The sequence below is a fragment of the Benincasa hispida genome, chromosome 9, assembly GCF_009727055.1.
Source record: "Benincasa hispida cultivar B227 chromosome 9, ASM972705v1, whole genome shotgun sequence".
Lineage (NCBI taxonomy): Eukaryota > Viridiplantae > Streptophyta > Magnoliopsida > Cucurbitales > Cucurbitaceae > Benincasa > Benincasa hispida.
This window is the reverse complement of record NC_052357.1, coordinates 29,421,232-29,434,389: the sequence shown is the minus strand read 5'-3', so window position 1 is coordinate 29,434,389 and position 13,158 is coordinate 29,421,232. Positions and strand designations below refer to the sequence as shown.

The 13,158-nt window shown below is 34.1% G+C and overlaps 2 protein-coding genes across 5 annotated transcripts; one reads left to right on the top strand and one right to left on the bottom strand.

The window, feature by feature from the left end:
• The first annotated feature begins 421 nt into the window (after positions 1–421).
• On the top strand, positions 422–6,071 carry LOC120085977 (putative lysine-specific demethylase JMJ16). Of its 4 annotated transcripts, none has more exons than XM_039042341.1 (10): positions 422–681; positions 1,573–1,632; positions 1,779–1,987; positions 2,255–2,326; positions 2,440–2,517; positions 2,626–3,138; positions 3,220–3,444; positions 3,798–3,956; positions 4,264–4,635; positions 5,044–6,071. In XM_039042341.1, the coding sequence occupies exons 2-10, from the start codon at positions 1,596–1,598 to the stop codon at positions 5,827–5,829; spliced, it is 2,451 nt and encodes an 816-aa protein (XP_038898269.1). In that variant the 5' UTR covers positions 422–681; positions 1,573–1,595; the 3' UTR covers positions 5,830–6,071. The 4 variants fall into 4 exon arrangements, with proteins under 4 accessions (XP_038898269.1, XP_038898268.1, XP_038898267.1 ...); XM_039042339.1 differs by having other exon boundaries at positions 423–681; positions 1,710–1,987; XM_039042340.1 differs by lacking the exon at positions 1,573–1,632 and having other exon boundaries at positions 1,710–1,987.
• Positions 6,072–6,526: 455 nt separating this feature from the next.
• On the bottom strand, positions 6,527–11,067 carry LOC120085420 (mitochondrial inner membrane protease subunit 2-like). Its single transcript, XM_039041381.1, has 5 exons — positions 10,863–11,067; positions 9,537–9,709; positions 7,744–7,927; positions 6,900–7,006; positions 6,527–6,810 (listed from the first exon to the last, which is right to left on the bottom strand). Exons 1-5 carry the CDS (start codon positions 10,932–10,934, stop codon positions 6,729–6,731), a joined length of 618 nt encoding a protein of 205 aa, XP_038897309.1. The 5' UTR covers positions 10,935–11,067; the 3' UTR covers positions 6,527–6,728.
• Between the last annotated feature and the right edge of the window lie 2,091 nt (positions 11,068–13,158).

The following is a 13,158-nucleotide window of genomic DNA, read 5'->3' as shown; positions in this document are numbered from 1 at the left end:
AGCTCTAAATTAAGATTTTATTGAGGATTCTATATCAAAACGTCAACAAAATTTTAAATTAATAATTATGCTTAAGCTCTAAATTAAGATTTTATTGAGAATTCTATATCAAAATATCAACAAATTTTTAAATTAATAATTACAGTTAAGCTCTAAATTAAGATTTNAAATTTTTAAATTAATAATTACAGTTAAGCTCTAAATTAAGATTTTATTGAGAATTCTATATCAAAATATCAACAAATTTTTAAATTAATAATTATGGTTAAGCTCTAAATTAAGATTTTATTGAGATTCTATATCAAAACGTCAAATTGTATTTTCTATAATTTAGTTATTATTATTATTATTTTGTTTCGGATTTTTCCTTAAAAAAAAAGTGTTGCGCATTAATAATTTATTTTTGTTGACAATATTTGGGGTTAACCATCTGAAATCTTCTTCAATCTATCGTTCTTAAAAAAGAAAAAAAGAGAAACTTTTAATTACGTTCTCGTTAATCGACGACAACATTTCTGGAACAATCGACTGTTTTGTTCCACTGTTTGCTTTCTCAGTTCCTCTGACAGATCCCCAGAAACCCTAGCTCCGGCTTTGAGTTCTTCAGCGTTTTCAAGCTCTACGTCATCTGCAAACCACCTCATCTCCATCCAAAATCTCTATCCATTTGAAGTTTCACAGGTAAAACCGCAAGAAGTTCGCGCGTGATTTATAGTTCTCTTCTATCTGTTTCTATTGATGACAATGTTAAAACTGTTCTAGTTTTAAATCCCTACATTTTGTTTCGTTATCTGATTTTCTTGTATTATGTTCTGTTTTGGGTGCATTTCCTTTTGATTCCCTGAATTCTGTGTAATTGTGTTCACTGTGCATGCTTTCTTCTCCTTGCATCTTGTTTCTGTGTGATTTTGTTAAACAGGTTTAAATCAACAGTTTTTTTAATTCATTATCGTAATGGGGTTACAAAAGAATGAAAACTTCACATCAACTATGAAAACCAGCAAACCACAAATCTCTGTTGGATACCCATATAACGAGTCGAATTTATTTGGGTAGGTCCTCAAGCTTTGAACTCATAAGGCCCTCTGAGGTTTACTTTACGAGTTTATCTGGTTAGGTCTTGGTTTTCTCCGATCTGTTGTTTGTTTTAAGTGTCTCTTTTAAGTCGGTTAGTGTTTTTAACGGAGTCTGCTACTAGAAGGAAGGTAGGGAGTGAAATCTAATTTTTACTAGCATAGTCATTAGATATAAATTAGTGCCTTGTAATTCCAAATCATCCAATGGGTCTTTTTTTTTCCATCAAGGCCATCATTCATGTGCTCAGGTTCTAAAAGGAACGTAGGTAATTAATATTATCGTGTCGGTGGAACTAATTTGAATGGATGACGTCTAGTTGGTGTACCCTGAACCTTGCTTTTAACTTTTATCTCTGGATTTCAATTACCAAAAAGTTTTCGCATCCTTTTAGATTGGAGCCTTTCTTTTTTGTATAGTTAGCAAAGTATTGTTTCTCATTTGGAGGAAGAAAAGAAAACTCACTCCACTTATTTATTATCTTTTGGGCTATTGCAGATGACGCTTTTAGAAAAGTGAAAATGGTACAGATCTGCACTATTAAACAAACTGTAGCGGGTAGGGACTTTAACCATGATTTCATGTTAATTTTCCTGTTGTCCTAATCTCACCTCAGTCACCCTCTCCTTAATCAGGAATTATGGACGAAGATTGTACAACAAATTCATTGAACCAAGGAGTTGAAAATTTATTGGCTTCCCCAGGTTTTATTTCTCGACGATCCTTCAGGCTGAGGAGGGTGGAGCAAAATGCAAATGATGATTCAATTAAAACAAAGAAAACTGGAAAAGGGACTTTGTCCGGGACAAGTGATGGTGAAATGATGGCGGCAGCTTGTAGACAGAGACCATGGATACTATTTGACCAAAACAAGGAGGATTCTTTGGAGTTTGAACCTATGGAGCATGATGTGGTGAATATGTTTGCTTTGCTTTCAATTATTTTGTTCTTTTCATTGTATTCTCCTTTTAGAGTAAAACGTTTCACTTAATATTAGATGTTTGGTACCTTTTCTCCAAAATTTTAAAAAATATAACGTTTCAATGATCTTAAAAAACATGTAGGATAGTAATTATTTTAAACCTACCAGTGATTACTAATTTTGAACATTATAATGAAAAGTAGCTGCTATATATCAATAACTCAGTATAGACTCTTCCATTTTGTGTAATTGATCCAGAACATCCCTCCACAATCTGACCTTCCAAAAGGGGTAGCTCATGGATGTCCAGAATGCAGTAACTGTCAGAAGGTTGACCTCAATCCACTGGTTGAAACTTGAATGAAATCTGTTTTGAAAATTTTTATGAACTTTACAGCACCAAACCACTATATGCTAAAGTCCGTGTTAACATTCTGGAATAGGTCACTGCAAGGTGGCGTCCAGATGATGCAAGATCAGATATTCTTGAAGAGGCTGCTGTTTTTTATCCAACAGAGGAGGTGTTGAGCTGTAATGAATGAAATTTACCTATTTCACTGTTTATTCTTAGTTCATGTGCTTACTATGTGCCAAAAGGAGTCTTTACATACTGAAAGTTGTTCCTGCAGGAATTTGCAGATACACTTCATTATATAGAAAGAATACGTTCAAGAGCAGAGTCATGTGGAATCTGCCGCATAGTTCCTCCTCCATCATGGTTGCCTCCATGTCTTTTGAAGGAAAAGGAAATTTGGGAAAATTCTCCTTTCTTAGCCCACTATCAGCGGATTGATGGGTTTCAAAAGACTTGTGCACGTGATCAATTTTCTAACCATAGTGGAGACGTGAAGAATAAGAGGAGAAGGTTAGAGTATGAGTATGGTAATAGATGTTTGATGGATCCCGATGAAAGTTGTGGTAGTGATAAGAAAGGCCCAAACTCAGAACTTGGTCGAGAGTTTACTCTAAAAGCTTTTAAAAGTTATGCAGATGACTTTAAATCCCAGTATTTCAGCAGTGGAAATAAGGTCACAAATACAGAAACAAAGTCATCCATGCTTCAAGAGCAGTGGGAACCTTTGGTGGATCAAGTAGAGGGTGAATATAGACGCATTCTTGAGAATCCAACCGAACAAATTGAGGTAATAGAGATTACAGATTTTGATTCCGAATTTCTTCAGTCAGATAAGCTTTTGCTGATCCTTCTGTATGATTGTTTTTAGGTGCTATGCGGTGATAGTTTGGGTACCCTTTCACTGGGCAGCGGATTTCCATCTTCATCCAGTCTTTGGACTGAAACTGGTCATGTTGATCATATGGACTCTGGATGGAACTTAAATAATTTACCTAGACTACCTGGTTCACTTCTTTCTTTGGATAGCTTCAGGACATGTTCTATTTTGTTGCCCCAAGTGTGCGTGGGAATGTGTTTTTCTACAGCTTGTTGGGTAAGATTACCAAAATTTCTGTTTAAGTAAAGGTTACCTTCTTTAATTATTTGTTGGACTAACATAACTCTTGATGTTTTAGTTTTATTCGAAGAGCAGGGATTTCATACCCTTTTTTTTCCTTGAAGAGAGTTCCTAGTCCTTTAATTGTTGCTCATACTCTTTTATTCAATTAGTACTTGGTTTTGTTTGCTGTTGGGTGAAGAAAAATAGAAATGACTTCTTATGGGACATATTGAGCAATCATGCCAACTGGAAGTACTTTTTTATTAATGTCTGTACTTATTGATATAGTTGTACATCTCGAGGAATAATGTATGTTGTTGCACTTTTTTCCCCTATTTTAAAAACAGCGAGTTGAAGAACACCACTTACCTTTGTTATGTTACTTGCACTTGGGAGCTCCTAAAATATGGTATGGCATTCCAGGAAGATACATTGATAAATTTGACGTAGCCATGAAGAGCCTTCCAGAATTTTTTGTGGAACAGAAAAGGTCTCATAGAGGAATGGTATGCCATTTTCATGTCCATCATTCAAGAAGACTTTGTATTGGATTTTTGTTAAGTTCTATCTATTTATACCATTTTGTTATATAAGACCGCATTCGTGAATACTTTTTCTCATAATTTGGCATATTTCATGGTATTTCGTGCTACAGTATTATTATACAAGTTCATTTTCAAACCTTTTTAATTTACTATTCCAGATAACAAGACGGTGTAATTTAAAGTATGATTTATTCATACCAGTACTTGATAAAATGGGTAGAGCATGCACCTACTCGAAGATTCACGTTTCAATTTCTTGATAACACAGGTCAGTCAACCATCAATTGCCACATTGAAGAGAGAAGGCATACCAATTTACCGTTGCATTCAAAATCCAGGAGAGTTTGTTCTCGTCTTTCCAGGAGCATGTCATTCGGGGTTTAACTGTGGGTTTAGTGTTACCGAGGAAGCAAATTTTGCTCCTCTTGACTGGTTGCCTCACGGTTATATTTCTACGGAGCGGTACTCTGTAGAGAGAAGGAAGACGTTGATATCCTTCGATAGGCTGTTGCTTGGAGCAGCCATTGAAGCTGTGAAGGCACAATGGGAACTCTCATTATGTAGGAAGGAGGAAACTAAAGATAATTTACGATGGAAAAATGCCTGTGGAAAGCATGGGATATTAGCCCAGACAATCAAGGTATGCTCGCTATCTCCACCTCACCAAATTTTACTTGCTTAAAGTTCTTCGTGGGTATCAATTTGTTTGGAAAAGTTTCCTTTTCAAGTCATACATACCTTTCAAAAAAAAATCTAAAGACTCGTATCCGAAGGCTCTCTGGAACTTCCTCTTGGTGGAATTATACTCGCAGGAAATTCTTTTATAACTACAACTTTTCCACGATTCTTAACTACTGGAAAGCTTTCTTGTAGTTCTTTTGTGGTGATAGACATATAATATGCTTCTAGGGTATGCATTTCTATTTTATAACAAACGAGCTTGGATTAAAGAAAAGAGAGAGAAAACAGCCTTAGGGGCCAAGGTAGAGATAAGTGGCTGAAATTTTCCTTATAAAAACTGTTCAACCCTGATCTTCCTTTTGTACAGTCTCGCATCAGAAGTGAAAGTCTCAGGAGGGAGTATCTGACAACCGCTTCACAGACGCGAGAAGTAACTGAAAGTTCTGATGCCGTCAGGAAGTACAAATGCAGCATTTGCCTATGTGATTTACACTTGTCTGCAGCTGGTTGTTCATGTTCTGCTGATAGGTACTCTTGTTTGATTCACGCTAAGCAACTCTGTTCTTGTGCTTGGAGCAACAAATTCTTTGTCGTGCGGTACAAAATGGACAACTTAAATCTTCTTCTTGAGGCTTTGGAAGGAAAATTAAGTGCAGTCTACAAATGGGCCAAAGAGAATCTTGGACTGGCTGTGCATTCTTACAAGAATAGTTCATTGCAATCTCAGCCTGCTGATACACCCCAATCTTCAGAAGGGCATCAATCTGAGGATGCAGGATCTTCGAATGCCGTTAATAACTCGATCAATAGAATTAAGGCAGAGATAAAGGCGCGTCTTCTCCAAGCGAAAACCTTGAAGAATATGAAAGGAAGTGGAGGGGTAACAGAATCCGTGGATGCAGTTAAAGACAATGGTATTGTTACGAATACGGATTCGAGAATTTCAGCAGAAAAAACTGCATCGAAGCTACAGCCAGTGTGTTCGAATGAGCTCAAAGGAAAAGAGCGTACGTCAACCCAAGCAGTAGTTTTAAATGGAAGAGGAGATGATTTAATCTTTTCACTCAATTTGGAGTCTTCTGAAATTTTACCTGAGAGCTCGGTCTCAAGCTCCTTGGAATCCGACAATGACTGGTCAGATTCTAGTTTTTAAATGAATGAAAAAGGACAATGTTCCACGGTAGATAGTTGAGCTAGATTGTAGAACGGCAATGATTTTCGGTTGGGGCGACATTGAAGGTGCAGAATAGGGCATAAATTTTTCATTTTTAAATGCATAAAAAATTAAGCGATTCTTGTGTACTCGGGGAGAGAATTTATCAACACATGCTGTCTGGTTTAACAATTAATTTCGTTTGCAATTCTATAAAGAAATAGGTTTTTTTAGTTTCTAAATTTTGATTTGGATTTTGAGAATATTACTAGAAAGTGAACATCAAATTTCAAGGTTAGAATTAATGGATTGAAATAGTATCTATAAGCTTAGCTTAACTTTTTTGAAAAAAGTTGATGAAATTCCATTTGCTAGTTTGGCCTCTGAGTTAATTTTTTGTTTCTCAACTGTCTTAGCTGATTGTATTATGGGAGTGCTTTTGAATTAAAGCACCCAGTAAAACCGATTCAATCATATACAATTTTACTCGAATTATTTTGGTTGTATGGTTTAATACTTCGAAAATTGCTTTGGACTGATAAAATTAATTGTAGTCATTGGAATTGAAAACTGAACTCTTTTGAACTCCCTATTCATTTTCAATTGCATGAGATAGGTATTTTCATTAATCACATTGCATTTTTACGGCTTTTCCTTCTTATTATAGTACTAAATCTCCAGGCAGGCTAATGAAAAGTTAAGTGGATCAGTAATCATATTATTGCTTTTTTTCAGAAAGACACAAGTAAACCTGAATATAGGTAAAAATCTTATGGATGTTTTATCAACTATTGATTAGAAACAAATTGGAACTCAATATCCCCAAATCCATTGAAAAATTTGGAGTTCATCTGCAATGGAAAAATTGACTACATACACAGTCCAAAACCAGATCTCCTTCAGGCCTTGTGATTTTTCGCCATCTCATCAACATCCAGTTCGATTTCCAGTATTGGCGAATCCCTTTTCATGCTAAAATTACTGGTGAAAACAAACATGGCTCAGTCAGTCCCAAGAAAACTTTTTTTTTTTGTAATATAGAGTAGACTACTCAGTGAATAGTGGCTAACCTGTTCTGCACCGGGCCATGATCAACTGCTGTGCGTAGGCAATATATGGCTCTGCCTACAATGTCTGACATCGAAACTGGACCAAATGTTCGACTGTCGTACGCTTCCTGTCAAGGGTAATAAGAGGAAAAAACAAAGTTTAGTTTTGTGATGAAGATTACAAGACTTAATTTGATCATACACAATACAAGCAAACCGTAGATGCCTGTCAATTTGAATCAAATTTTGACGAACTTTCCTTTAACAAATAAGCCGTTTGCTTGGAAAATAACGAACAAAAGGACGAGCAATACTATATATTTGTCTTCCTAAACCTCTTCAGATTTTCTAAAAACAAACTGTCCCCAGAAAGTTACCTACTTAGAAACTGCAGTTCCAAACTATCTTTTGTACGTTTTTCTTTTTTCAAGAAAGAAGAGTTTTTTCCATAGAACACTGACTAGAGTGCATAAAGTTCATAAACTGAAATGGAATGTCTGGCAGTTTAAGAAATATCAAAGAACACAAAAAAGAGCGCTCAAATATTTTTTGGCAAATAGCGTGAAAGGGCAAAAAGGGACTAAAATCACAAAAGACCGAAAATGTGATTGAAAATTAACAAAAGGAGGAAAGGTTTATAAGTATTTATAGGATGATGTTGTGGCGTTAGCTGCTCCTAAAATTCCATAAATTAAAAATAATGATAATAAAAAATAAAACTAAACCAAAAAGGTATAATCTAGAGCAAAAAGGTACAACCATCATAGAGAAACCAATACCAATTGCTGAGGAAAAAACTATGTACAGTATAAGATGATGACTTCAACTATCTACAGCAGAATTATGGTGATTGTCATTGTCATACCTTCGGCTTCAATTTCTCATTATCTGCCAACAACCAGCACTGTTCCTTCTCAAGTACGAAAGGCTCATCATTTTCATCTGTAGACAGCATTTCATGCCCTTCAACTGCAGCCAATCTTCTCACGAGATAGTTTTCTGGTTTCTCTGGCTCCTTCACTACCACGACATCTCCAACAAAAACACTCCTGTGAAAAGAAAAACATATATCAGCTGTTAAAGTAAGAGAGTTGGTAACAATTATAAGCTAAAATATCTAGCATTAAACAAATATCTCTAAATTACAGGCTATAAGAAACATATGCATTATAAACCATAAACAGTTCTCATTCATTATTCTACTGTTTGACAGCGCCTCATAACATGTACACCAATAGGAAAGTTCTTGGTTATAAGAGGTTTGTGAAGTTTAAAGAGGAAAGTGTTCAGCCAGTTCTCTTCGGGGAAGATGCTTGGGCAGGGGAAACACCTTTGTCTTCCCTCTTTCTTGAGTTTTATGCCTCGTCCTCTAAAAAAGAGGCATTTCACTACCGATTGTTAGATTGATGATCCAGACATGGGATCTGGCTAAAAACTAACTTGTTATGCCCGTAGCATTTTGGCACATCCAAACTGAAAAATTCTGCTTGCAACCTTAATGAAGTTGTGATTTTGAGAAACTTGTCCACTTATGATGAGAACCTTTTGAACTTCATTTAAAATCAATCTACAAGAACTTCACAAAGAAAATATGATGCGGACTCAGAAAAGGTAAGCTTAGATGAAATCTAAATATGGTGACAAGAATCTCCTTTTTCCACCAAATAATGTCGGCTAGGAAAATGGAGAACTTGAACTCTAAATTTCTCTCTACTTGAGGGAATTCCATGGTCTCTAATGGAGAAAATGGGAGAAGCTACAGAGTGGTTCTTTCTAATTTGTCTTGAATCCTATTTCCACCAAGGATGGAGGTTGCCTTGGGAGACCTTTAGCTAAAGAGGAAATCAAATAAGCAGTGGATAGTTTTGGTGATAAGAAAGCTTCTAGATCATATAGAATATAGATATAATGGATAATTTGGGTGATGAGATTAACAAAGCCAGCCCAAATATGTAACCAATTCCTTACTAGTGACTAATATGCCCTTAATACCCTAAAACTATTTTTAACAACTACAAAAGTATTCCTACCATCATCCTCAGGTGCACTCAAGAATTGATGGTTAAAGGCTATACTCCTTGGAGATTTAAAAGTTGTAAGGTGAAATGGTCAAATACGTATATGTTTTGCTCTCAACTATTTGGTTAGACTGTAGAAACGTGATCTTTCAAGAGGAAGAAGATATTGAATATATGAACTGCCACTTTTATGCCATTAGATGTACAAAGAATAAATTAGAAACTATTTCTGGACCATCGATCAAACATGGAATAATTTCTATCAAGAAGAGAAGACCATCGATCAAACATGGAACATAGATTTACTTTATTCTTCCCTGCATGTATAGAAATTAAATAATTTCTCTTTCCATCTTGTAGAACAATTGGACCCAATCTGTCTTTGAATTATATTCTTGTTTCTTAATGAAGTTTGTTTCTTGCCAAATAATAACAATAATCACTGAAGTACAAAAAAGTAGAGTAGAGGACTGGCTTCACTTTATTCAGATGATCAAATTTAGTTGAGGTGATAAATTAGAACTAAATCAGAAGGACCAAACTAGTAAGAATTTTAAAGCTGTTACAGAAATAGGAAACTGGTGTTGCAAAAAAACAAATAGATTTTTCATCCTAAGAGGAAGAGTAAGACGATGTTTACGTTGGATCTGCAGTAGGTAATTTGCGTACGAGAAGTGTCCCCCCCGCCTCACCTACAGTTGGGGCCATCTCCACTCCCTTAACCCAGTGCAGGTATGTGAGCTTTCCCTGAAGTAAATTCTTCCAAACGGCATCACCTACTTCTTTGTCAGTAATTTGACCTCCTTTATAGTTCTGCATCAGAGTAGAGATTCTTCTTGTCATTGTTTATATAAAATAGTTGAAAGGTTTAAATGGTCAAGACATCTCTACTTTGTCATCTCTACTTTTTTTCTCGCACACTCAAAGCCAGAAAAGATAACAAAAAACCTCCCTGTCTTCAACTTACATTAAAATAATAATAATAATAGAAATGGAGAGTAATTGAAAAAACATAAATAACTGAGTACTACAACAGAAGGCCAAGAAGTGAAGAAACTAAGTATGTGCAGAAAACTGGGAAGAATTACTCTTTCAATTTGAAAGACTCGTATAATTTCTTAAGGAGTAATTTTATTTGAAAGAAAGAAATAAATCATATTTTCTTTGAAAGAAAGAACTAGCAGCAATGTAGGGATGATGTCCCTTGAGAAAAGTTCAAAATCTACCCCAAAACACAATTAAAATTTCCTCACAAACCTGCCTCATCAAAGGGCAGTAAATTTATATATTTATATATATATACTGCAAATTTCCCCACTCAGCCTATGAATGAAAACCAACATGGCTAGACGCAGACATGAATAAGTTGAAACTAACAAAATTAAACGTTCTCTGCATATCATATGAAAGAATTTAACTCTACGCGAAATCTTTTCTTGTACAATGCACTTACTAATTTACCCTTCCTTGACAGGCAAATGGTAAATGACAATCGACATGAGTTATTCATAAATCAAACTAACAAAGCAAGAATTAACATTAAAGAAGTAGCCATTCAAGAAAAAACAAATCAAACACCATCCTACTGATTCTTCAGTAAAGAATATGGGACTGCAATAACGTACCAATAACCTTCAAAAAATTCAGTAAGGATACACATAAATTGCCAAGAACTTACAAACGATGAACAAAACCAGAAAACGCATTACTGATCGAAAACCAAAACCAACAAAGTCGAGAAATACGAAATGAAATTCCAAGAACGCATATCTAAAACTTCATAAAACGAAAATCCCAAAGTCCAATGACAAAAACAGTGCAAGAAATTATGTGATTAATCTAAAGATATTACGATAATGTTCGAATGATCACAACAAGGAACAACAAATGAGGCAAAAACAGAGCGATTGAACAAAAACCCATGTAGGAAATTGAAGAATAGGGTTAAAGAGAGAAAGTGAAAGACCTTCCAACTGAGAGAGACGGAGTATTCAAGCTTGTGGGCTATGTAGCGGAACCAGGTTGAGAGAGAAGCCATTTCAAGAAGCAAAATTCAAATCGAATGAATGCTATGAAGAAATTTGATGCATAAACTGTGTTCCTAAAACCCAAGAAATGAAAATCTGCCACTCTACTGCGTTTCAAGTTTTTCCTTAACGTGAAAAATGAAAGAAACAAGATAGTTAAATCATATAAACCCCTCTATGCTGAGACTTTTTTCGCTTTTTTTCATCCTTTATTTTAATATTAATAATTAAAAAACAGTTAATTAAAAATTTAGTCCTTTTAATTTTTATGGATTTGATTATTTGGTTTTTAAATATTTAATTTTATGTTTAGAATGTAATTTTCAATTTTATATGTAATAGATCTTTGATGTATTCGAGTTTTTTTTTTTAAATTAATAAATAATTAATCTATTAAATATAAGATTAAATGGTGAAAATCCTTGCTTGATTCTAGATTTTGGGTTTAGTTTCCTTACAAGAAAAAATATATCAAAATTTTAGGTTAAATTGAAAATTTAATCCCTACGATCTGGACAAAGTTAGAATCTGGTCCTTACGATTAATGATTGGAATTTATACAAGTGTCATTGGTAGACCCTACAATAGGGAGATAACCATTCGAAAAGGTACTTTTGACATCCATTTAAATAGTTTTAATTTAGTAGACACAACATTTCAAGTTAGTCTGATAGTTTTAAGCCTGATATTTGGTTCCTAAGTTTTAAAACGTTATACATTTTCAATTTGAGTCTTTAGGTTTCAAAATGTAAATTTTTATTTTTATTTAGTTCGTAAGTTTCAAAATGTTATAATTTTACCTTTAAAATTTGACTTATGTTTCAATTTAATCCCTAAATTTCAAGATTTACAATTTTAATCCCGATTTTTCATCAAATGCTCATTTTTTGTCCTCAATGTTAGTCTATTAATTAATTTAAAAGAATTAAAAAAATTTATAAAATTGAGATTATTAAACACTTTTTAAAGTTTATGGGTCTATTTGATACGTAATAAAAGTTCAAAAATTTATTAAACGTTTTAAAAGTTCACGACCAAATAGATTTGAATGGTAGAAGTGAATAAAAGGGCAAATGTTTTGAATCTTCTCCTTCCCTTATGATCATTTCCTTGCATAATTGAAACTTTCAACAATTTAAGAGCTAAACAAATTTATAACCTAAGTTTATAGACTATAGAGTAAATTTGTAAATGTGACATGTTTATTAGACAAATCTTCCCTTTGGCCTAATTTTGTATAGTAAATACCTTACTTCCTAACCAACCACTATAATGGTTGAACTAGCACCTAAAACCTATTTTTCTAACAAGGGAAGGAATTTACAACAATCTCCCTACATCAAAGATATGAAATTAATAATAAACCCTATTACTCTATTTTAGTATATACTTCATAAAAAATTTAATTACCACTCTGATATAAATAATTTAATTATCACTTTAGAGATTTAAATCTCCATATTTCTATCTGTTATACTGTTTGGGACGTTGAGTTAAGATGGGATGTCTAGAGTTCATATGTCTGTGGAGTTCATATGTCTGTGTTTGGGGTGCAGAATGAAGGAACTCCTTTTACAGAGAACCTTTGAGTGGAAGCGGATCGTCCAAATCCCATTGTGAATGAACTCATACATTTACAGTCATATAGAACATATTATGCATAAAACTTAAATTACAACATGCTTTCGAAATAAAAACAAAAATTAATATATTATACCTTTGAAAAATCGTTCTTCAAGTTAATCCCTCGATCGTTCACGAACGTATCAAACAACACGATCTCCCTCGAACAAGCAACAAGCAGCAACTCGATCCTTGAACCAACCGAACACTACCACTTGTTGACCTTGGTATTCTCGGTATGAGAATCCAAGAGTGGCAGACTCTGGCTAATTTTGGTTAGAGGGGAAGATTGGAGTTTAGGAGGAAGACGATCATGTAGTAAACAACACTATCATGTAGACGAATTAGTCTATCGCATAGATTTCCTACTCGATCGTTTAGTCTCTCAAGTGATCGTATAGTAAGACTTTCTTACTCTATTAGTAATTCCTTGTTTTTCGTTCACTTAACCTTGGAATAATTAAAACAATTTCATTTATCTCAATTTGCCATAAAACCGTATATCTACCAACTAAGGGTGGTTGTTGAGAAAGAAAAGATAATTATTATATAATTAATAAATTATAAATAAATATGATAAATAACTTATCATATTGTATTTATAACTTATAG